General features: G+C 37.3%; 2 protein-coding genes across 2 annotated transcripts in view; one reads left to right on the top strand and one right to left on the bottom strand.

Annotated features, from left to right (window-relative positions):
- Positions 1-5,818: 5,818 nt before the first annotated feature.
- Positions 5,819-9,881, top strand: LOC128236872 (baculoviral IAP repeat-containing protein 7-A-like). The gene is made up of 4 exons (XM_052952002.1): positions 5,819-5,978; positions 6,372-6,490; positions 7,184-7,235; positions 9,217-9,881. The coding sequence occupies exons 1-4, from the start codon at positions 5,885-5,887 to the stop codon at positions 9,426-9,428; spliced, it is 477 nt and encodes a 158-aa protein (XP_052807962.1). The 5' UTR covers positions 5,819-5,884; the 3' UTR covers positions 9,429-9,881.
- Positions 9,882-15,502: 5,621 nt separating this feature from the next.
- LOC128239117 (uncharacterized) overlaps positions 15,503-24,980 on the bottom strand; it is a 45,140-nt gene continuing 35,662 nt past the window's right edge. Inside the window, exons 14-20 of the mRNA XM_052955602.1 lie at positions 18,877-18,904; positions 18,395-18,438; positions 17,978-18,095; positions 17,793-17,858; positions 17,450-17,614; positions 16,002-16,067; positions 15,503-15,843 (exon numbers count right to left, since the gene is read on the bottom strand). Of these exons, the coding sequence (XP_052811562.1) occupies positions 15,833-15,843; positions 16,002-16,067; positions 17,450-17,614; positions 17,793-17,858; positions 17,978-18,095; positions 18,395-18,438; positions 18,877-18,904 (498 nt within the window). The 3' untranslated portion in view covers positions 15,503-15,832. The remainder of the gene's footprint in view (positions 15,844-16,001; positions 16,068-17,449; positions 17,615-17,792; positions 17,859-17,977; positions 18,096-18,394; positions 18,439-18,876; positions 18,905-24,980) is intronic.

Genomic DNA, 24,980 nt, shown 5'->3' with positions numbered 1-24,980 from the left:
ACACAGCAACCACTCGTACATACTTACCAACCACTCGTACATACTCACCAACGACTCGTACATACACAGCAACCACTCATACATTCTCATCCTACACTCGTACAAACTACCTAACCACTCGTACATACACTGCAACCACTCGAACATATCCTCCAACCACTCGTACATACACAGCAACTACTCGTACATACTCACCAACCACTCGTACAAACTCACCAACCACTCGTACAAACTCACCAACCACTCGTACATACTCACCAACCACTCGTACATACTCACCAACCACTCGTACATACTCATCAACCACTCGTATATACTCACCAACCACTCGTCCATTCTCACTGACCACTCGTAGATATTCACCGATCACTCGTACATACTCACCATCGACTTGTACAAACTCACCAACAACTGGTACATTCTCACCAACCACTCGTACCAACTCACCATTCACACGGACACATTCACCGACTACTCGTACATACTCACCAACCACTCGTACAAACTCAACAACCACTCGTAAATACTCACCAACCACTCCTACATAGTCAACAACCACTCGTACACACTCACCAACAACTCGTACACACTCACCAACCACTTGTACAAACTCCCCAACCACTCATACATACTCACCAACCACTCGTACATACACACCAGCCACTCGTACACACTCACCAACCAATCTTGCACTCACCAATCACTCGTACATACTCACCAACCACTCGTACATACTCACCAATCACTCGTACATACTCACCAATCACTCGTACATACTCACCAACCACTCGTACATACTCACCAACCACTCGTACATACTCAACAACCACTCGTACATACTCAACAACCACTCGTACATACTAACATCACTCGTGCATACTCACCCACCGCTCGTTCATACTTACTAACCACTCTTACATACTCAACAACCATATGTATATACCCTTCGACCACTCGTATACACTCACCAACCACTTGTACAAACTCACCAACTACACGTACATACTCACCAACCACTCGTACATACCCAACAACCACTCATACATACTCATCCTACACTCGTACAAACTCACCAGACACTCGTACATACTGACCAACCACTCATACACACTCACCAACCACTCGTACACACCCATTAACCACTCGTACATACTCACCAACCACTCGTTCATACTCACCAACCACTCGTCCATATCCACCAACCACTCGTACATACACATCAACCACTCGTACATACTCACCAACCACTCGTACATATCCACCAACCACTCGTACATACCCACCAACCACTCGTACATACACTGCAACCACTCGTACATACTCACCAACCACTCGTACATACACAGCAACCCTTCGTACATACACAGCAACCACTCGTACATATCCACTAACCACTCGTACATACACAAAAACCACTCGTACATACTCACCAACCACTCGTACATACACAGCAACCACTCGTACATACTCACCAACCACTCGTACATACTCACCAACCACTCGTACATACACAGCAACCACTCATACATTCTCATCCTACACTCGTACAAACTCACCAACCACTCGTACATACACTGCAACCACTCGTACATACACAGCAACCACTCGAACATATCAACCAACCACTCGTACATACACAGCAACCACTCGTACATACTCACCAACCACTCGTACATACTCACCAACCACTCGTACAAACTCACCAACCACTCGTACATACACAGCAACCACTCGAACATATCAACCAACCACTCGTACATACTCACCAACCACTCGTACATACACAGCAACCACTCGTACATACTCACCAACCACTCGTACATACACAGCAACCACTCGTACATACTCACCAACCACTCGTACATATCCACCAACCACTCGTACATACACAGCAACCACTCGTACATACTCACCAACCACTCGTACATACACAGCAACCACTCATATACTGAAATGATTTTTACCAAATACACATCACTCTACCATGCTGTAATATCCATATACATTATTAAACTTACAATTTTGTTGCTGAAATGTTTACGATTATTAACATTTAAAGCTCTTCAGAGAACTATCCATATTACTGTGATATGTCCACTAGAGGAACTGTGCGCTTGTAGATTGCCCATAAAGCTGGTAGAACTAGTTGATGTTATCACTGTATACAGTGTTCTAATCCATCATACTTTTTGTATTTGTATGCATGAATATATTAAGAAACTGCGTTTGTAAACAATTGTTCAAATAGTGTACCTATTTAAAACTGTTTGAAACTTTGTCTGCCACTCGTGTCAGTTATTCTAGAGGTAAGACCTTTGACCCTTTAAAATAGACACTTAAAACAACATATAGTCAGTAATATTTATGTGTTTTTGTGGTTTTCAGTCTAACCGCGAAGGTCATACTTTGTTCGTCTTTAAAATTGTGTTTTAATGATTCAGCAGCCTCTTATTACTAACCGAATTTTCATTAACCTGAGTATGGGAATGTGTATGAAAAGGTCAATAAATAATTGTGTAGCTACAGACAACGTATTCTAACCATGTTTCATGAAAGTTATTCATATTGTATGTCTCTGTAAAATCTAGGTCAAATTAATGTTATGATACCGGCTAGTAGCAAAAATAACTACGTCGTTAAGACAAGGTATCATAAAATAGAGTTTTAATATTATATTCGACATGGCACATACTGAACCATCATAATATTTCGTAAAAGTAATTGTCTGAATAATAAAATAATAAATGACGAAAATGTATGTTGAAACATAAAAGGGTACAGTCGTGATCATAGGGCACATTTGTTGTAGTTCCGTCATTTGAAACATTTATCTGTGACGTTCATATCATTGCTCTATATAAATAAACTGTATCATTCAAGGTAAATGCCGATTACGGGAAGTATACAATTATGTTTACAAATGCTTTCCGTTTGAAAATTATGATAAATTCGGCAATTGGTGACTGCCAATTTAGGCAGAAAGTTAATGCATGCGCATATCAATTACTACTTGTACGACGAAAGAGTGAAAACATATAAAGCAATACCAAACAAACCATCTCGAATTATAACTACGTACCATATTTTATTACTTTAGTTTAATTTGAACTAAAGAAATGAATTAAAAATTATTAATGCTGTACGACACTGGCTCTCAAACATTTGGAGGTATGTGCGACACTGGCTCTCAAACATTTGGAGGTATTTGCGACACTGGCTCTCAAACATTTGGAGGTATGTGCGACACTGGCTCTCAAACATTTGGAGGTATGTGCGACACTGGCTCTCAAACATTTGGAGGTATGTGCGACACTGGCTCTCAAACATTTGGAGGTATGTGCGACACTGGCTCTCAAACATTTGGTGGTATTTGCGACACTGGCTCTCAAACATTTGGAGGTTTGTGCGACACTGGCTCTCAAACATTTGGAGGTATGTGCGACACTGGCTCTCAAACATTTGGAGGTATGTGCGACACTGGCTCTCAAACATTTGGAGGTATGTGCGACACTGGCTCTCAAACATTTGGAGGTATTTGCGACACTGGCTCTCAAACATTTGGAGGTATGTGCGACACTGGCTCTCAAACATTTGGAGGTATGTGCGACACTGGCTCTCAAACATTTGGAGGTATGTGCGACACTGGCTCTCAAACATTTGGAGGTATGTGCGACACTGGCTCTCAAACATTTGGAGGTTTGTGCGACACTGGCTCTCAAACATTTGGAGGTTTGTGCGACACTGGCTCTCAAACATTTGGAGGTATGTGCGACACTGGCTCTCAAACATTTGGAGGTATGTGCGACACTGGCTCTCAAACATTTGGAGGTATTTGCGACACTGGCTCTCAAACATTTGGTGGTAGGTGCGACACTGGCTCTCAAACATTTGGAGGTATGTGCGACACTGGCTCTCAAACATTTGGAGGTATGTGCGACACTGGCTCTCAAACATTTGGAGGTATGTGCGACACTGGCTCTCAAACATTTGGAGGTATGTGCGACACTGGCTCTCAAACATTTGGAGGTATGTGCGACACTGGCTCTCAAACATTTGGAGGTATGTGCGACACTGGCTCTCAAACATTTGGAGGTTTGTGCGACACTGGCTCTCAAATATTTGGAGGTTTGTGCGACACTGGCTCTCAAACATTTGGAGGTTTGTGCGACACTGGCTCTCAAACATTTGGAGGTATGTGCGACACTGGCTCTCAAACATTTGGAGGTATGTGCGACACTGGCTCTCAAACATTTGGAGGTATGTGCGACACTGGCTCTCAAACATTTGGAGGTATGTGCGACACTGGCTCTCAAACATTTGGAGGTATGTGCGACACTGGCTCTCAAACATTTGGAGGTATGTGCGACACTGGCTCTCAAACATTTGGAGGTTTGTGCGACACTGGCTCTCAAACATTTGGAGGTATGTGCGACACTGGCTCTCAAACATTTGGAGGTATGTGCGACACTGGCTCTCAAACATTTGGAGGTATGTGCGACACTGGCTCTCAAACATTTGGAGGTATGTGCGACATGTGACTGCATGCATTGTATGTCATAGGTTCACAAAAGGTGATAGCTCTGCACTTAATGGGCTAGGCGACGCTCAACAAACATGTACACAACTTCAAATGCTTTGTTAACAACCCGGTAATGTTTCATCACTCTGGTTTACTCACATTTGGAGATATGCGCGTCACAATCTTGACTGCATACTCTAGGGGCTATTTTAAATAAGTATAATTCTGCTCGTATTGTGCAGGGCTACACAAAACACGCCAGATGCAAACCCTGACATGCTGCCTCACATTCCCGTTTAGTCTCACCATTTTGGCTTGATTTACAATGGAGATTTATGTGATACATTATTTTGTAGTAGTTACCCATAATACAATCACAATCAGTGCCTTAAATATACTTCGAACTCCACACACTTTAACCAGCCCACTTGCCTTCAAACCCCAATAATGACACCAATCCCGCAATTCATTTTTAATGAAAGACATTTATACGTATTGTCCGATACATGAGCTATGATTTCTAGTAATACTGTAAATGTTTGTGACAACGTTGGTTGAATGCCAGATGGTACAAAGCTTCATTTAAATTTAGAATGTACCTTTTGCCGTTCACCAAAATATGAGAAATTAATGAATCTTAATAAATGCAACATTAACGTGAACTGAATTAATCACTACCCAAGTCTGAACTAAGTCTTAATATATACAAACTATTATTTATACACCAGTCCATTGTAACCACGGAACCCCAGGTCCGGGGAATAGCGGGGACTTTGACTTTCGGTCCAGCCAAGCCCATGAAAAATTTCCGTCCCACGGGGACGAACTGCTGGTAAAACCCCCGCCAAATGCTCCCGAACCCAAGGGACCCTATATAAGGCCAATTTCCCGCTATATTTGGCGTGAAGACAAAACCACCGCATTCACTCGGCACTGCGAGCCACCTGGAAGGTAAAACACGGCCCATTTCCCCGGCTATCTCCGGACCTGGGGGCCGTGGTTACAATTGACTGGTGCATTACCGATATGAATGAATTACCCTTTTCGGATTCAAGCAAAGTAATATTTCGAATGTCATATTTTGCGACTATGTTAACGTCGGATTTTCCTCTGGTAGTATACATTAAGTTTTAAAGCCTACAGAATGCTACCAATCTTCTTAGTCAATAACATTTTGAATACAATCTAAACTAACCTATAACCGTTTGCTGAATGAATCGTTTTACACTTTTGTAATTGAGCGCGTGTGCTTATTAACATTATGTTGAGGGATCCCAATTTTGACTTGTTTCTAAATATAGATCGCATGTATTTAACGGTTTTGTAAGGAAGTAAAAAAATATTCAAACGTAAACTTGATTCAAAATGGATAATATCTCGGACAGAATGAATACCTTCGACAACTGGCAGTACAAAACATCGCCAACTAAATTGGCGAAGGCGGGGTTCTACTCTATAGGTAACTATATGAAAATCAAGTGTTCTTACTTTTGATAAAACTACAGCAATAATTCGTTAAATATTTGACATACTTTCCAACTTTCTCTTATATGTACAGCGTTCATTTCGGCCAGTTAAATCAATCTGTAACATTTGAGATATACATTCTTCATATCAAATTGATGAAATACCTGTCATTGAATCATACTTAATTAAATATATGCGTAACGTTTACATGTACAATGAACACAACAATTGTTGGCATGTCTATCAGGATAATCGATATTGATCTAAAAATAGACCGTTGTATATGTATTTTTATGTTCAAACATTTCAAATCAAACATCAACGATTTCAGTTTGTTTTGCCCATGCATGACTTGATATATGGATATTAGATCTTTTATTTTAAGGCTACCACGACATTGTGAAGTGTTATTCATGCGGCACCTCTCTTCGGTACCTGGCTGAGGATGATGACCCATGGGCAGTGCATGAACAGATGTCGAATCTCTGTCCCTTCCTGACCAATGTGAGTATTAATGAAACACAACATCAGCAACTATCGAAGTACTGCTGGGGCCAGTTTGCAAGCTGACACTTTACCTTTGTCATTTAACCTGGATAGACAGACTTAATTGTTTCCCTTGCATGGAGAATATGTTCAGGGTTGATAAATAGTTCCAATACTAACTTCATTAACATATACTAATTTTAACGAAAAGTCAATATCACAGTGGCTACGGAACGTCCAAAGTAAATATTCCTAAAAGTAGGTATTTTTCCATACGATATTGATACGGTGGGTACGAAACGTTCACACTATTTCTTGGTACGAAACTTTCCTGGTACGAAAGATTATGTTTGACGTACCACTACATTCTTCTTGTAATCTACAAGTTTCCCGTGCAAATTAATTATACTTGTAAATTCAAGATCACAATCACATTAAATGCATTACAAGTGTATTGTTTTGTTGGTTTTCATTGAATGTAATAGCTGTATCAGGCGGAAGTAAAAAAAAGTTAAAACCTAAGACCTTTTACAATTACTGCAAGACTGTGATAAATACACTGAAAACTACATTTCTCCAACACACAAACGGCACATACGTTTGATATACACATACACCTTAATATTTAATATGTTTCTGCTACTTGTGTTGCTATTCAATTAATTTTAGACAATCTCTTTATGTATAATATATTGCATTTTATTTTTAAAGAACGCAGAATCGTCATCAGCGGCAAGGACGTCTCCGAGAAGTGTTGAAAAAGGTCTGTGCCATTTTAATTTCTATACTCCAATATAGGCGGCGGTGTCAGTCAGAGTTGGTGAACAGAATGTTTTCATTTAATTAAATAAAATAACTTGAAAAATCTCTGACTTATACTGAAACCTATGCATTTCAATGACTGCATAATTAATTTGATATACAAATAATTAAGGATCACCCCAAATATCGCTGGGGCAAAATTTCCATTCAAGAAATGGGAAGAACAATCGAGTAGTTTTACCACGGGGAACAATACAATAATGCATGCCATGACTATCCAAGTCCGTCGGAGGTTTTACCATCTTCAAATTTGTATTTCCTTATGCTTTTTATCAATAACTGTCATTGTGCAAGTAGCATGTACATGTATTTGCATTTTGACATGGTAATACGATATGTAAAATATGCGTTTAAGTTGATTCTTTGTAATGTGATATAGATGGTTGTATATTCAGAATACATTACACATCTTATGTTTCAAATTGGAGCTTCAAGTAGACTTATCTAATTCAATGACCAGGCAATAAGAGATTTGGCGGCCAATGTGTAACATTCAGCGAGATTGTCTGATATAGAATGGGACAATGTGAAAATATATTGCTATTAGCTTTAACAAAACATTTGATGAGTTACGTGGGTTTCCATTTTTTGTAACCATTTACCTGAACTAATACACAATTCGCTGGGGAAGGCAAACATTGAAAGTACCGAGACCCTCACTTATCATTTGTATTAGTTCTGAAAAAAATTATTTGCAAGTTTAAAACAAATATTTTTCTAACTGTTTTGGATTGTTAAAGCTGCACTCTCACAGATTAAATGTTTTGACAACTTTTTTATTTTGTTTGGAACGAGCCAATTTAAGCAAAAATGCATGAACAAAAACAGTCATATAAGACTACTTACAAAAAATAGATTGCAGTTTATTATATTTAAGTTCAGAAGTGATGTTTTATCCATTTTTCTTAAACCGTTAGTAACGGTTTAAGCCATAAAACATTAAATTTGGAATGGAAATATGAAAATCTGCGATATGATCGTTTGTCAACAATATCTCATCACTGGTTTGCAGATATTGACGCAAGCATTTGCTCATTCCAAGACAAAAACTAAAAAAGTTGTTTTAAACGGTTAATCTGTGAGAGTGCAGCTTTACAGGGGCACAATATTGGTTGATGCAAGTTTTATTTTATGATAAAACTAATATGAGCGATATTTTGGTGCTGTTTTTACTGGGGAATTTGTGGTCACGCAGCTTATATTTGAAAACCTCACGTTATAAAGGCTGTTTTGTTTAATCTGTACACAAATCGTATGCATTTTTTTTATCTGATCATTAACGTGAAATAAGTTAACCGCAATAATGCATTCTTTGTTTCATCAACCCTTATTGTTCCTATTTAAGATTCATAAGTTTCATACAAAATCAATTTGCATCCAAACGGAATAGTTCTTCGACAGTACAATGTCAAAGGCGTTATCTTTTAAAGTACGAATTTTTTAAAAAAAAGATGTGATCTACTTCCTAGTTATAAACATAATATAGAGGAAATCAAGACGAAGTCACAAGACACTGTAGTTAGGATATCAACAAACAATTTCGCACCAAAACCATTCATATTCTTGAAGCACTTTTGCGCTTTTTAATATATTTATTTTGAAATATTTTTTTCTCAGCTTTTATGTTTGCCTAAGGTTTATTTAAAAAATGACTTCTACTGTTGTCCGTCATACCAACTTTTTCATGATTGGGGCGATTCCTGGAACGATTTAAGCTACATTAATTGTATGTATGAGGCTTTGTAAGATCAACGTTACCATTATCATTGAAGCACACGTGGTATGGGCTGGCCAGCACGATGGGGCATGACAGACAGGATTCTTACCCTTTTCGCTGGGAGGTTGGGCAATGTTATTAATAAGGCAAGTTGCTTATTTGTCAAATATATCATATATTCCATTTATTCCATATTATACACCAGCACCCTCAGAGATGTCCATGTCGGAACTCAAAGAGGACAACCGGCGACGACGGGCCATGTTGGAGTGCAGGGTCTGTAGAGAGAGGCAAGCCTGCATGTTGCTGATACCCTGTGGTCATAGGGCGGCATGTGGGGATTGCGCGCCGAACATCAGCACGTGCCCAGACTGCAAAGGAGATGTTACGGAGACACTGAAGACCTACATGGCGTGAAGATACCGAGTCAGATCCAGTGGCTGTCTTGCAAAATATAGGAAACAAGACTATTAAAACTGAAAATCTTACTTAACACTTGTATCTCGAAGAGCAAACATTATAAGAATGAATGATAAAAGTTGATCAAGTCCAAAATCACATCAAGCGGTAGGATGTGAACACATATACAATTTCAGAATTGAGACTTAATTAAAGTTATTGTTTTCTAGTTCATAAATTTTTGTCAGGGTTTATAAGATATTATCTAACGTTTTTCTAAGAATATAATTTAGGCCCTTAATCGCATAACTATCCTCAAGCCACCGTTGTGTTTCTGCTTTCGTTTAAAGTGACCCGTATCGCCCAGACGCTTTTCTTACAAGTACAGAAAGAACGACATAATGTAATTTATAATTGTCAGCTAAATTAGTTATCTTTTTTTTTAAATAAAGCCACTCACTGTTAAAATTGGTTTGTGTTTTGACTCGTATATCTATAGTAGTGTGCATACGAAATTAAAAGGAGAACTCGTAACAGCGTAACAGGTAAACGTATCTTATTTCAATCAGCCAAACTACTTCCTCAAACTTGAAATTAAACACATATATAATGATAATATTTTAAATTATTTCCTTAAACATTGGCAAGACTCTTAAAAAAGACCGGTTGAACAAAACAATAAAAAAGGGCTTAGTTTGATCCTATTTTAAGGGATTCAAAGGGTCTTGCTCATGTTTTGGCACCAAAATTAATTTCCCGGCAATGCATCTTATTTTATAACACTTATTATATTAACAATCACTTAAATCTTAATACTTTAGTCTTTGATACCGAAACTGTAGAAATATGACAATTAAAAAATGTTGACTTCAAAGACAATGAATGACCAGCCGTAATTTACTTAACTTAAACCTCTTCATGGTTTGCCGTTTTTCACTTCGTATCAAAAAAAAAATGCAAAAAAAAGTTCATTTCACAAAGTTTAACCAAGAACGTGTCATATTAAGATGTTTCGAGAATTTGTGGCCAGTGTCTTTATTTTGCATTGTTAAGAATCAATTAGGTATAAATGGGGTCAAAATTTAGTCTGGCATTAGTAGTTGTTCTAATATTTCTAAGAACGATGTTATAAAATAGAAACAAATAATAGTGACGGTCCACAATTTACCTGTTCAAGGTTTACCTTTAAACTAGTGGTTTGTTAATGCCCCCATCACACTAGGCCACGTGCCCACTACGTCCTCAAACATTCGGTAGGACGCAGTCAGAACTTTGTCAACGTAGAAGGAATGTAGTAGAAACCGAAAAGAACGTGGTATGGTATAGACGTGAAAGACGTGAGCGGACTTTGAACATATAAAATACGTAGTGAGGACGTGGTCGAATCAGGACGTAATAAGAAATTAATAAGAACGTATAAACGGCGGCATTGACGTAATGACTACGTAACTAAAACCTAGTAAGAACTTGATTGACGTAGTGCAAGCGTAGCACTGATAGGGGAATAATGAATGGCGTTCTCATCGCGTTGTCTCTAGGTTGTCATTGCGTTCTTCCTCTTCACCACTTTATAACGACTCTGGTACGTTAGTGCCAGGTTGTAGAAGACCTCGTTCGGTTGTTTATACATTCTTTTGGTGCTAAACACATCTTAAGACACATTTGTATCAGGTTCTTACCACGCCCCGTCAGGCTCTGAACAGCGATCATGTATAAAACTGGGATTTAACTCCCCAATACCTTCATTTTATAACAACACTAGAAATGAACAACAAATAGGCATGTTATATATAGAACACGCTAATTCCATCACATTTACAAATAAATTCAAGACATAAGAACGTAATAAGGACGTGATAAGCACTTTGTAAGCGCAGGGTGCAATCTTCCAGGTCAATAAGAAAAAACAAAGAACGCATTGGACATGGTGCACGCGTATTAAAAAAGCATTGGACGTGGTGCACGCGTATTAAAAAAGCATTGGACTTGGTGCACGCGTATTAAAAAAGCATTGGACTTGGTGCACGCGTATTAAAAACGCATTGGACTTGGTGCACGCGTATTAAAAACGCATTGGACTTGGTGCACGCGTATTGAAAACGCATTAGACATGGTGCACCCGTATTAAAAAAGCATTGGACTTGGTGCATGCATATTAAATAAGCATTGGACTTGGTGCACGCGTAATAAAAACGCATTGGACTTGGTGCACGCGTATTAAAAACGCATTGGACATGGTGCACGCTATTAAAAAAGTATTGGACTTGGTGCACGCGTATTAAAAACGCATTGGACTTGATGCACGCGTATTAAAAACGCATTGGACATGGTGCACGCGTATTAAAAAAGCATTGGACTTGGTGCACGCGTATTAAAAACGCATTGGACATGGTGCATGCGTATTAAAAACGCATTGGACTTGGTGCACGCGTATTAAAACGCATTGGACTTGGTGCACGCGTATTAAAAAAGCATTGGACTTGGTGCACGCGTATTAAAAACGCATTGGACATGGTGCACGCGTATTAAAAACGCATTGGACTTGGTGCACGCGTATTGAAAACGCATTGGACATGGTGCACGCGTATTGAAAAAGCATTGGACTTGGTGCATGCATATTAAAAAAGCATTGGACTTGGTGCACGCGTATTAAAAACGCATTGGACATGGTGCACGCGTATTAAATACGTTTTGGACATGGTGCACGCGTATTAAAAAAGCATTGGACTTGGTGCACGCGTATTAAAAACGCATTGGACTTGATGCACGCGTATTAAAAACGCATTGGACATGGTGCACGCGTATTAAAAAAGCATTGGACTTGGTGCACGCGTATTAAAAACGCATTGGACATGGTGCAGGCGTATTAAAAACGCATTGGACTTGGTGCACGCGTATTAAAAATGCATTGGACATGGTGCACGCGTATTAAAAAAGCATTGGACTTGGTGCACGCGTATTAAAAACGCATTGGACTTGGTGCACGCGTATTAAAAACGCATTGGACTTGGTGCACGCGTATTAAATACGCATTGGACTTGGTGCACGCGTATTAAAAACGCATTGGACATGGTGCACGCGTATTAAAAACGCATTGGACATGGTGCACGCGTATTAAAAACGCATTGGACTTGGTGCAATCGTGAAGATGCGCGCAGTAAGAACGTTTTTGGAACGTGTGTGACGCAGTTAATGCCTTATAGGAACGCAATAAGGACGTAGTATGCACTTGAGTAAAGCATATTTTTAAGAATTCGACCGCATCTTCGCTGCGTTTGTCGAAATTGCCAGGACTTAGTGCGGTCTTCATTGACTTCGTCTAGTGTGATGGGGTATGTGTTAAGGATGCTTGTAACAGGCAAACACACGTACAATTTTAAACCCATCATTCACATAGGAAAATTAAACATCATTGGAAACAAGACAGAACGTGGTAGCTCCCTCCCAGGGTATTTACGAAGTGGATATATAACACTGAGCAATAAATTTCAGAACTGACGTGCCACTATCACTTATAGATGCAAGACATATAATAACTTATGAATGTATTTCGTGCATGGTTTCCGTAAGGCAGATTGACGATCCGCCCCCGCTACCCGTCATTATTGTAACCGCTTTAATTTATATTTTCACCAGATGCTCACGATATAGCGGTTTTAAACCTAGTCCTATTGATCTTGTATAAACAACAACAGTATGGAATCAGGGTAAATTCCCCATTTATGCTTCTAAATCCCTTTGAACTACACGGGGAATGCAGCGAAGTCAATGTACAGGAACAAGCCCAGTTGCCAACAGTATAAAAACATGCTTAGAGTCTCAGGTGAAAATGAGATACAAACACCGAAAACTGATCACACCTGTATCAATAAATGATGGCCATGATTTAGCAAATATGCGTGAGCAACCTTAAAAACTCCAATACAAATCTTTGCTGCAGAATAATAATGATAGTATAACAATTGTACAGGTGTTTATAATGACGAATTCGAAATCTTTTCCAAACCATGACCGTATTAAACACTGGGTATCTGAGATGATGTAATATGTAGAAGCAAACACTTAAGTCTTGCCTATACTGAGTATTTAAGGCTTTCCATGACTACGCGTACAGTATTTGAGTCCTCCCGGTTAGCTCAATCGGTAGAGCGTTGGACTGTGAATCGGACAACCCGGGTTCGATTCATGGGCGGACCAGGTCACTACTGTTGTGATTGGTTATGAAATCCTTTCAACAACCGTTCGCACTGTACCACTGCCCCTAACATGTACAGAAGTTGTCAGTTCCTTGCAGAGGTAAAGGCACCTAGTACTGGTTAAGCGCCTGATAGTCGCCAAGGATAGGTGTGCGGTGGTTGAACTGTCACTCTGGGACCCTTCAATGTGCTCACGCCGGGACCCGAAGTATAAACTACTAACACCACCACGCGTACAATATCATTAGGTATTGAAACTTTTATGGTAACCTTTATTCACTTGAAATATTTATCATTGGAACATACGTAAAATACCATACACTGCAGAACGTCAGAAACAAGTTATCACATATGATATAGGTACTTGATTTAGTACCTAGTAGTTCTAGTATAATAAAACTCATTATTTAAAGCAAATTGCATTTCAAAACAAAGGTTTTTGAATTTTTGCAAACATGAAAATGCATTTGATATTGGCTAAAAGGTAACATTTTTTTTAAATATTTGAATTTACCATTATGTGACACCTTTTTTATTAACTATTTGATAACATTGTGTAAAGACAAAAAATGATAGATTTTTTTTTAAATAGTCATACATCACAGATGTTGACACTGTAATTAGTATAAACATGAAACGAAACATTCTTTAAAGTAAACATTTAAATAGACTATTCCATGATATGAAGAAGGCCTTTCTAGCATCATTATACAGTGAAACTAGTCAAACACATACACTAATCGCTTTATAAGACTTCATTTCAATAAAGTATTTAATGTCAGGCATACATCGGCGATATATTGAATATCTTCGCAGCATAACAGCACAATGGCAATTATTTTCAGTACCGAGAGTAAACAGATATGTACATTATTCTGGAGTCATATAGTCATTTTCGACTGAAATACTCCATGACTACAATGTTCGGAGGTTGTGGCGATGATTATCTTTCTCATGAAAAAAGAACAGGACATAACATATCTGCATTCAACTTAATCATACATAGCTATTCGTTGTGAACACATATATTCTTTATTTCCTCCATAACGAAGGGCCATATATAAAAATAATAATATTTAATTGCATGAATGTAAATACAATGTAACAATCAATACAACATCAACAGGTATACATAGAATTTGAGTCAAATAATGAATTATCAAACATGCAAAGGGATTGGGCCACGAGTTATTCTAACAGAGGTTACGGCCCTTTCACAAAACATCAAATAAGTTACCAAGCAAAGGTCTTGGAGTTTAAATGAGACCACGGTGTCGAACGCCTTAGATATATCACAAAATACAATACTGATTGATTGTTTGTCATTAAAGGATTTACAAATTTGATAATATTTATCTATTAGTTGGTATACCGTCGAGTGGCCAGGAATAAATACCGACTGGTGCATATGAATAAATAATAATAATCATCGGAACAAATAAAAAAAACTCATTAATTTTACACACCTACTAAAAGCAAAAAAAAAAAATAATGAAAATAAAATGATACAAATATGATACATGATTTACTACAATTAAACAACAAATCACATAAATTAATGACAATAAAAATCTAAACACTTTTATATCATATTATTGTATGCTGACAAAAACTATATCAATGCCATACATGTATACATTGTATCTGTGAATTTCATCTAAGATTAAGTTTGTTCAACCATACTTAGTTTACTCAAAATAAGAAAGCGAAAGCTTAGAATTATGCCATTGGAATTTAAAACACACATTTAGCTTATTACAATAATAAGGACCAACAAAACAACACATACATTCAATAGACAATCAAACATGAGTGTAGATAACTTAATTATCAAATGTAGCAGTTACCGCCTTGGAACGGTCAGTAAAACTTAAGTTTACTTTGGGTTTCAAACTAGTTTATGAGTTCTCAGCCCCCCACTTGCCCCGAAATTCATTTATAATTGCAACCAGAACAATATAAGTTTAATCGAAGTTGAACAAATTAAAAAAAAAACTATAATGGGTACACAAATACTTTCTTGTGGACGTAAATAATGTATTCGATACTCTTGTTGTGTTAAACCATCAATGTTTCCTGGATATTCTTTTTTGTCTTGTGCTTTGTTTATTGAATAAGGAGTAATTTATGACAAAATTATGTATTTACAAATATAGCAAAAATCAATAAGCGAGTTTTACATTTTAAATGTCCACCTCACAGTTTGAAGCCATTGTCTTGCTGTGTCTAATTTCCATCTACAAATATAAAAGGTTATATACTGTAAAGAAGCGGCATATACCTCATTAAGTTACACCATTCAAAAAATACTTACATACAAACATATCATGATACAGTTACACTTAAACATTCGTTAAACATTAATGTAAATCGACTTAAGTTATGAAACGTATACCTGCGTCAGCTTCGACATAATGATCAGATTCCTCTCCATTGTCATCTGGGCTAGTAACGACTGGGCCTTTAAAACGGCATCGATACAACATAAATAATAAGAAATGAATAGACAGCGTAGATTCTTAAACAAATAATTTACTAAAGCGATTATAAATATAAAGACCAAATGGTCTACTTTTTCAAACCTACAGGTAAGTAGATGACTGTCAAATACATTCGAAAACGAGGAAAGACTCAAGCTGCAATTAACTAACAGTATTGTTAAGGTCAATAAAATGAAAATGTTGTCCCTTAATTTGAGCTGTCTCCAAACGTTTTGTTTCCAAACAATATATGCATCTACAATGAGCCATAGAAATATAACTGAAATTATTTCCATACACCTGATGTCAAACGTGATCATTAATATAAATAAGTAAACAGCTAATTTGCAGATCTTTTCTGCTTTTATTATTATTCCTACAAAACAACTTATCCAACACTGCTGGTGTCAACCCCATAACTAGTCAGTTGTTATTGGAAACAAACACAGATGTCTCCCTCTATGCTTGCCTAAATCTATTCTACGACAATTGACATTTGGAGGTATGGAGCTGAGTGCTTTTGTCGTGTCAAGGAGGTAAACGACGGACACAAATGCTTTGATTTTTTAAGGGTTGTACCAAACAAGAGTGAATAGAAATGTGTTACAGATGAACATTGCTACAGTTATTTTAATTTAGTGTGTACTGCACTACCATATTCTCTTATTCCTTTTGTAGATTCAATGTCCTGCTTTGCACTTAATCGGCATATTTCAACAAAGTTCCGATGATTGTCTTTTTTCATGAAATTCTAAATTTAATGTTGTATATTATATATATATATATATATATATATATATATATATATATATATATATATATATATATATATATATATATTATGAGTGTGATATTTAAAAACTTTCAACTTATTTAGCAACATCTTAGAGCCTGATGGCAATAATTGATGTTTAATTTGTCATAAAGTACATTTTGTTAAACACTGGGAAAAAGATGAGACATAATAAACAAATTAGTCATTTGCATTGGCAAACAAGTTTGTTTTAACCGAAAATATTGAACGGATAATAAATATATATATTGTGATGCTCAAAAATTAGGAAAACGTAAAAGTGTCACTATCTTTATATGTTTCAGAACCATTGTCGAGTTTTGGTATCTGTAAAATATTATTATCACTTATAATCACAGTGTGTCCGAATGATGGGTGCATGAAACAGTACTGCGAAGAACATTGATTGAGTATTATATCAATGATTTTTTTTGAAGACGCTATTTTGACTGTGGGCTTGACAACAATCTTCATGGTCACGAATATATGTGATATTATGGTATTGCCATGTTTGGTGTTCGCTTCTAAAAATATTAAAGCCAAAAAGGACCCGTTTCAAGAAAGACTTACCGGTCTGTTTTGAATTGTAATACGCTTGGTAAATAGGTGTTTCACACACATTGTTCAATATTTTTTGATGTTCAGCTAGTTTCATATTCAGATCCTCTTGGGATTTCAATATCTTCATCAGTAGGTCACGGTCGGTTTCGCCAGTGTCGGTTTCTTGTGATTGACCTAAAGGAAGCAAAGGTTTATCGGGTTTTGAATTTTATGTAAAACTGCCATTAAACAATTATTGATTGAACCTCAAATGTACATGTATGTACATGTATGTACATATATTCGTATACAGTGATTAAAGAAAAGTGTTGAAAGAAAAAAGGGCATGTATCCAACTGTTTAACACACATACTTTCGAGATGAGCAGATGGCGTACTCTTGTTCGGCCTCGGTTTCGGTTCCTTTTGAAAGATTTCCACTGTAAAAGAAACAATATACATTTTAGATAAATGTGCCGTTGAATAAGTATGGTATGGAACTTTTTTGCATTTATCATAGCAACCATATTTTACTAAAACATACTGTACGTAAACTTACCATAGCCTTTTGGAATCAATTTGCCCTCTACCGAACGATAATAATCGTCACAAAGTCCATCCATGCGAGGACTTTTTATGCGATACACTTCTCCGACTTTGAGGGAGTGCTGGCCGCTCTAAAATATTGAGGATATCATTTTACTAGGACGCGGAGTGAATGCTGAAAACAATATTTTCAAAACAGTGGCCTGTCCTATATCCAAATTCAGCGTTTGTCTGTTTCCAAAATGCTCAAACATTTTAAAAAACAATGTAATTTCAATGTGCCGTTTATTCAAAAATTGGTACTTTTCGAATCAATCTTAAAAAAATCAGGAAATATGTTTTGATGAAAGTAAGCCACTACAATAGCAGCTATAAACATAACATGAGCATTTACTGAAAAACAAAACATAATGCATTTTGGAATACATACATATTTCGGGTCGAACTCCCTAACAGCTTGCACATAATCGAACCCTGAAATGGTCGATTTTCAGTATATATCAAACAATGTATAAAAACGTGTTGTACGAACACAACTTAGTATATAATATAACTATCAAGTAAAACATGTTAATAGACTCGTTATGTAGTAAACGAACGCTTTTTGGCCAAATACATATTTTCAAATTAGTTATTAACATTTTTGATGATGTTTTATTAATGGAAAAACCATTTTGTCCACCTTTTTACACAAACTTTATGTTTTCGATGTCTGTCCCTATTAAATGAGTCATTTTAAACGTTAAAAGATAAATGTTCAACAGCACACTTTTTAAATAACCCAATATTAAAGTGAATAAACACAGATAGGTCGAATTCAAGGTACAAATGTATTTCCAGAGGGTTGCATTATATAAAAGGCGACAGAAAAGAGTACGTCTTAACGTCACAATACTTATATACTGATTGTACCTTCTCCATCTGGAAACGTAGGGGAAACCTGTAAATATATTATAAACAATTACTCCAATGATGTTCTTTAATGGCTGACCAGAACATCTAACCAAATGAAGGATTAACTTTAAACTGAAATTAAGAACGTGAAGTTATTACCTAAACTATACTGAATAACATTTCAATCATTAAAAATTGATCAATTTTTTCTTGCGATAATTTTGTATAAAAGGTAGTTCACGTGAGCAAATGCCAGAAAGCATACCCACTCTCCTTGGTAATGTTCTTGCTTGCCCTACTGCGTTCATACAGCATATATGCAATTATTGCCATCATTTAAAATTGTTCTTTGCGATCAAACATTACCTGTATCTTCTGCAATTGAGTATTTTGTTCTTAAAAATATGTACTGACAACATACGCTTGTATAAAAGAATAGCTGATATTTGTAACGTCGTATACCATTGGTTAAATGACGTCGCTCAAATCCACTCGAACCTCAATATCAAAATAAAGAAAGACATCATAATCCCTTGCGGGTTGTACAATATGAACGTCAATATTTATATGAAAAACTACAGAAACAAGGTCAGTAGCCAAACGCTTAAACATCGTTTTATTGCACATATATCACAAATGTAAATATATTCTATTAATCTATGAAAGTTAAAAACAGGCATGTACACAGACTCTTGCACAAAGTAAATAAAGGGGTAGTCCAAGTAGCTAAAAACATTAATGACGACCCTGTTTGGAGGCACACGGTAAGAGCCTAACATAAATTACAAGTGAGGCACAAGGCAAGAATCAAATCAAACAGACTCTTTAATAGTTGCACACGGTAAGAGGCTAAAAATTCTATACAAGAGGCACAGAGTAAGAGACAAACAGACACATCACGAGAGGCATAAAACAAGAGCCAAACAAACACTATATGAGACGCACACATTAATAGCCAAACAGCCACAACAAGAGTGGCACAAAGTAAGAGTTAAAAAGACACAATATGAGACGCACAAGTAAATAGCCAAAAAACACAATATGAGACGCAGAAGTTATTAGCCAAACAGACACAACATGAGAGGCCCAGGGTAAAAGCCAAACAGACACTATATGAGAGACACTTGGTAAAGCCAAACAGACACTATATGAGACGCACAAGTAAATAGCCAAAAACACAATATGAGACGCAGAAGTTATTAGCCAAACAGACACAACATGAGAGGCCCAGGGTAAAAGCCAAACAGACACTATATGAGAGACACTTGGTAAAGCCAAACAGACACTATATGAGACGCACAAGTAAATAGCCAAAAACACAATATGAGACGCAGAAGTTAATATCCAAACAAACACTACACGAGAGACACTGGGTAAAAGCCAAACAGACACTTTATGAGACGCACAAGTAAATAGCCAGAAAAAAACGCAATATGAGACGCAGAAGTTATAAGCCAAACAAACACTACATGAGAGGCCCAGGGTAAAAGCCAAAAAGACACAATATGAGACGCACAGGGTAAAGGCCAAACAGACACTATATGAGACGCACAGGTAAATAGCCAAAAAACACAATATGGGACGCAGAAGTTAATATCAAAACAAACACTATATAAGACGCACAAGTTAATAGTATAGCAAATACTATATGAGACGCACAAGCTAATAGCATAACAAACACTACATGAGACGCACAGGTTTACAGTCAAACACTTACTATATGAGACGTAAAAGTTAAGAGCATAACAAACACTATATGAGAAGCACAATTTAATAGCAAAACAGATACAACAAGAGTGGCACAAGGTCAGAGCAAAACATTCACTACATGAGAGACACAAGGTAAAAGCCAAGCATACACTACATTAGAGACACAAAGTTAAAGCCAAACATACACTACATTAGAGACACAAGGTAAAAGCCAAACAACCACTACATAAGAGACACAAGGTAAAAGCCAAACATACACTACGTAAGAGACACAAGGTAAAAGCCAAACATACACTACATAAGAGACACAAGGTAAAAGCCAAACATACACTACATAAGAGACACAAAGTTAAAGCCAAACATACACTACATTAGAGACACAAGGTAAAAGCCAAACAGCCACTACATAAGAGACACAAGGTAAAAGTCAAACATACACTACATTAGAGACACAAAGTTAAAGCCAAACATACACTACATAAGAGACACAAGGTAAAAGCCAAACATACACCACATAAGAGACACAAGGTAAAAGCCAAACAACCACTACATGAGAGACACAAGGTAAAAGCCAAACAGCCACTACATAAGAGACACAAGGTAAAAGTCAAACAGCCACTACATTAAAGACACAAAGTTAAAGCCAAACATACACTACATAAGAGACACAAGGTAAAAATCAAACAGCCACTACATGAGAGACACAAGGTAAAAGCCAAACATACACTACATTAGAGACACAAAGTTAAAGCCAAACATACACTACATTAAAGACACAAGGTCAAAGCCAAACAACCACTACATGAGAGACACAAGGTAAAAGCCAAACAGCCACTACATAAGAGACACAAGGTAAAAGTCAAGCAGCCACTACATTAAAGACACAAGGTCAAAGCCAAACATACGCTACATAAGAGACACAAGGTAAAAGCCAAACATACACTTCATTAAAGACACAAGGTCAAAGCCAAACAACCACTACATGAGAGACACAAGGTAAAAGCCAAACAGCCACTACATAAGAGACACAAGGTAAAAGCCAAACAGCCACTACATGAGAGACACAAGGTAAAAGCCAAACAGCCACTACATAAGAGACACAAGGTAAAAGCCAAACAGCCACTACATAAGAGACACAAGGTAAAAGCCAAACATACACTCTATGCGAGTCACAAGGTAATAGCCAAACAGACACTTTATGAGACGCACAAGTAAATAGCCAAACAGCGTCTACTTGAGAGACACATGGTAAGTGTCAAACATACACTACATAAGAGACACAAGGTAAAAGCCAAACAGCCACTACATAAGAGACACAAGGTAAAAGCCAAACAGCCACTACATAAGAGACACAAGGTAAAAGCCAAACAGCCACTACATAAGAGACACAAGGTAAAAGCCAAACAGCCACTACATAAGAGACACAAGGTAAAAGCCAAACAGCCACTACATAAGAGACACAAGGTAAAAGCCAAACAGCCACTACACAAGAGACACAAGGTAAAAGCCAAACAGCCACTACATAAGAGACACAAGGTAAAAGCCAAACATACACTACATGAGAGACACAAGGTAAAAGCCAAACATACACTCTATGCGAGTCACAAGGTAATAGCCAAACAGACACTTTATGAGACGCACAAGTAAATAGCCAAACAGCGTCTACTTGAGAGACACATGGTAAGTGTCAAACATACACTACATGAGAGACACAAGGAAAAAAGCCAAACAGCATCTACATGAGCGACACAAGATAATAGCCAAACATATTCTCTATGCAAGGCAAAAGGTAATAGCCAAACAGACACTATATGAGACTCACAAGCTAATAGCCTAACAAACACTACATGAGACGCACAAGTTAATACCCAAACATGCACTATATGAGACGCACAAGTTATTAGCCAATCAGACACTACATGAGACGCACAGGTGAATAGCTAATCATACACTACATGAGAGGCACAAATTAAGAGTCTTACATACACTAAAAGAGAGACACAAGGTAAGCTAGGAGTCTATCATACAAGGTACAAGGTAGGGACCGAAAAGACACTAAAAGAGAGGTAAAGGATTAACGGAAATTACAAGAGAGGCACAAATAAGTGGTGTCTAACATACACTAAAAAAGAGCCACAAGGACAACAGACATTACATGAGAGGCACGAATTAAGAGTCTTACATACACTTAAAGAGAGACACAAGGACAACAGACATTACAAGAGAGGAACAAATTAAGAATCTTACATACACTTAAAGAGAGCCACAAGGACAACAGACATTACATGAGAGGCACAAATTAAGAGTCTTACATACACTAAAAGAGAGCAACAAGGACAACAGACATTACAAGAGAGGAACAAATTAAGAGTCTTACATACACTAAAAGAGAGCAACAAGGACAACAGATATTACAAAAGAGGAACAAATTAAGAGTCTTACATACACTAAAAGAGAGACATAAGGACAACAGACATTACATGAGAGGCACAAATTAAGTCTTACATACACTAAAAGAGAGACACAAGGACAACAGACATTACATGAGAGGCACAAATTAAGAGTCTTACATACACTAAAAGAGAGCCACAAGGACAACAGACATTACATCAGAGACACCGATTAAGAGTCTTACATACACTAAAAGAGAGACACAATGACAACAGACATTACATGAGAGGCACAAATTGAGAGTCTTACATACACTAAAAGAGAGCCACAAGGACAACAGACATTACATCAGAGGCACCGATTAAGAGTCTTACATACACTAAAAGAGAGACACAAGGACAACAGACATTACATGAGAGGCACAAATTAAGAGTCTTACATACACTAAAAGAGAGCCACAAGGACAACAGACATTACATGAGAGGCACCGATTAAGAGTCTTACATACACTAAAAGAGAGACACAAGGACAACAGACATTACATGAGAGGCACAGATTAAGAGTCTTACATACACGAAAAGAGAGACACAAGGACAACAGACATTACATGAGAGGCACAAATTAAGTTTTATATACACTAAAAGAGAGACACAAGGACAACAGACATTACATGAGAGGCACAAATTGAGAGTCTTACATACACTAAAAGAGAGCCACAAGGACAACAGACATTACATCAGAGGCACCGATTAAGAGTCTTACATACACTAAAAGAGAGACACAATGACAACAGACATTACATGAGAGGCACAAATTAAGAGTCTTACATACACTTAAAGAGAGACACAAGGAAAACAGACATTACACAGATTAAGAGTCTTACATACACTAAAAGAGAGGCACAGGGAAAACCGACATTACAAGAGAGGCACAAATTAGGAGTCTTACATACACTAAAAGAGAGCCACAAGGAAAACAGACATTACATGAGAGGCACAAATTAAGAGTCTTACATACACTAAAAGATAGGCACAGGGAAAACCGACATTACAAGAGAGGCACAAATTAGGAGTCTTACATACACTAAAAGAGAGCCACAAGGAAAACAGACATTACATGAGAGGCACAAATTAAGAGTCTTACATACACTAAAAGAGAGGCACAGGGAAAACAGACATTACATGAGAGGCACAAATTAAGAGTCTTACATACACTAAAAGAGAGGCACAAGGACAACAGACATTACATGAGAGGCACGAATTAAGAGTCTTACATACACTAAAAGAGAGCCACAAGGACAACAGACATTACATGAGAGGCACAAATTAAGAGTCTTACATACACTAAAAGAGAGACACAAGGACAACAGACATTACATGAGAGGCACAAATTAAGAGTCTTACATACACTAAAAGAGAGGCACAAGGAAAACAGACATTACATGAGAGGCACGAATTAAGAGTCTTACATACACTAAAAGAGAGACACAAGGAAAACAGACATTACATGAGAGGCACAATTTAAGAGTCTTACATACACTAAAAGAGAGGCACAGGGAAAACAGACATTACATGAGAGGCACGAATTAAGGGTCTTACATACACTAAAAGAGAGGCACAAGGAAAACAGACATTACAAGAGAGGAACAAATTAAGAGTCTTACATACACTAAAAGAGAGGCACAAGGAAAACAGACAGTACATGAGAGGCACGAATTAGGAGTCTTACATACACTTAAAGAGAGACACAAGGAAAACAGACATTACATGAGAGGCACAATTTAAGAGTCTTACATACACTAAAAGAGAGGCACAATGAAAACAGACAGTACATGAGAGGCACGAATTAGGAGTCTTACATACACTTAAAGAGAGCCACAAGGAAAACAGACATTACATGAGAGGCACAATTTAAGAGTCTTACATACACTAAAAGAGAGGCACAGGGAAAACAGACATTACATGAGAGGCACGAATTAAGAGTCTTACATACACTAAAAGAGAGGCACAGGGAAAACAGAC

The sequence above is a fragment of the Mya arenaria genome, chromosome 6, assembly GCF_026914265.1.
Source record: "Mya arenaria isolate MELC-2E11 chromosome 6, ASM2691426v1".
Classification (NCBI taxonomy): domain Eukaryota; kingdom Metazoa; phylum Mollusca; class Bivalvia; order Myida; family Myidae; genus Mya; species Mya arenaria.
The sequence above is the reverse complement of the archived record's forward strand: the minus strand, read 5'-3'. Positions and strand labels throughout refer to the sequence as shown.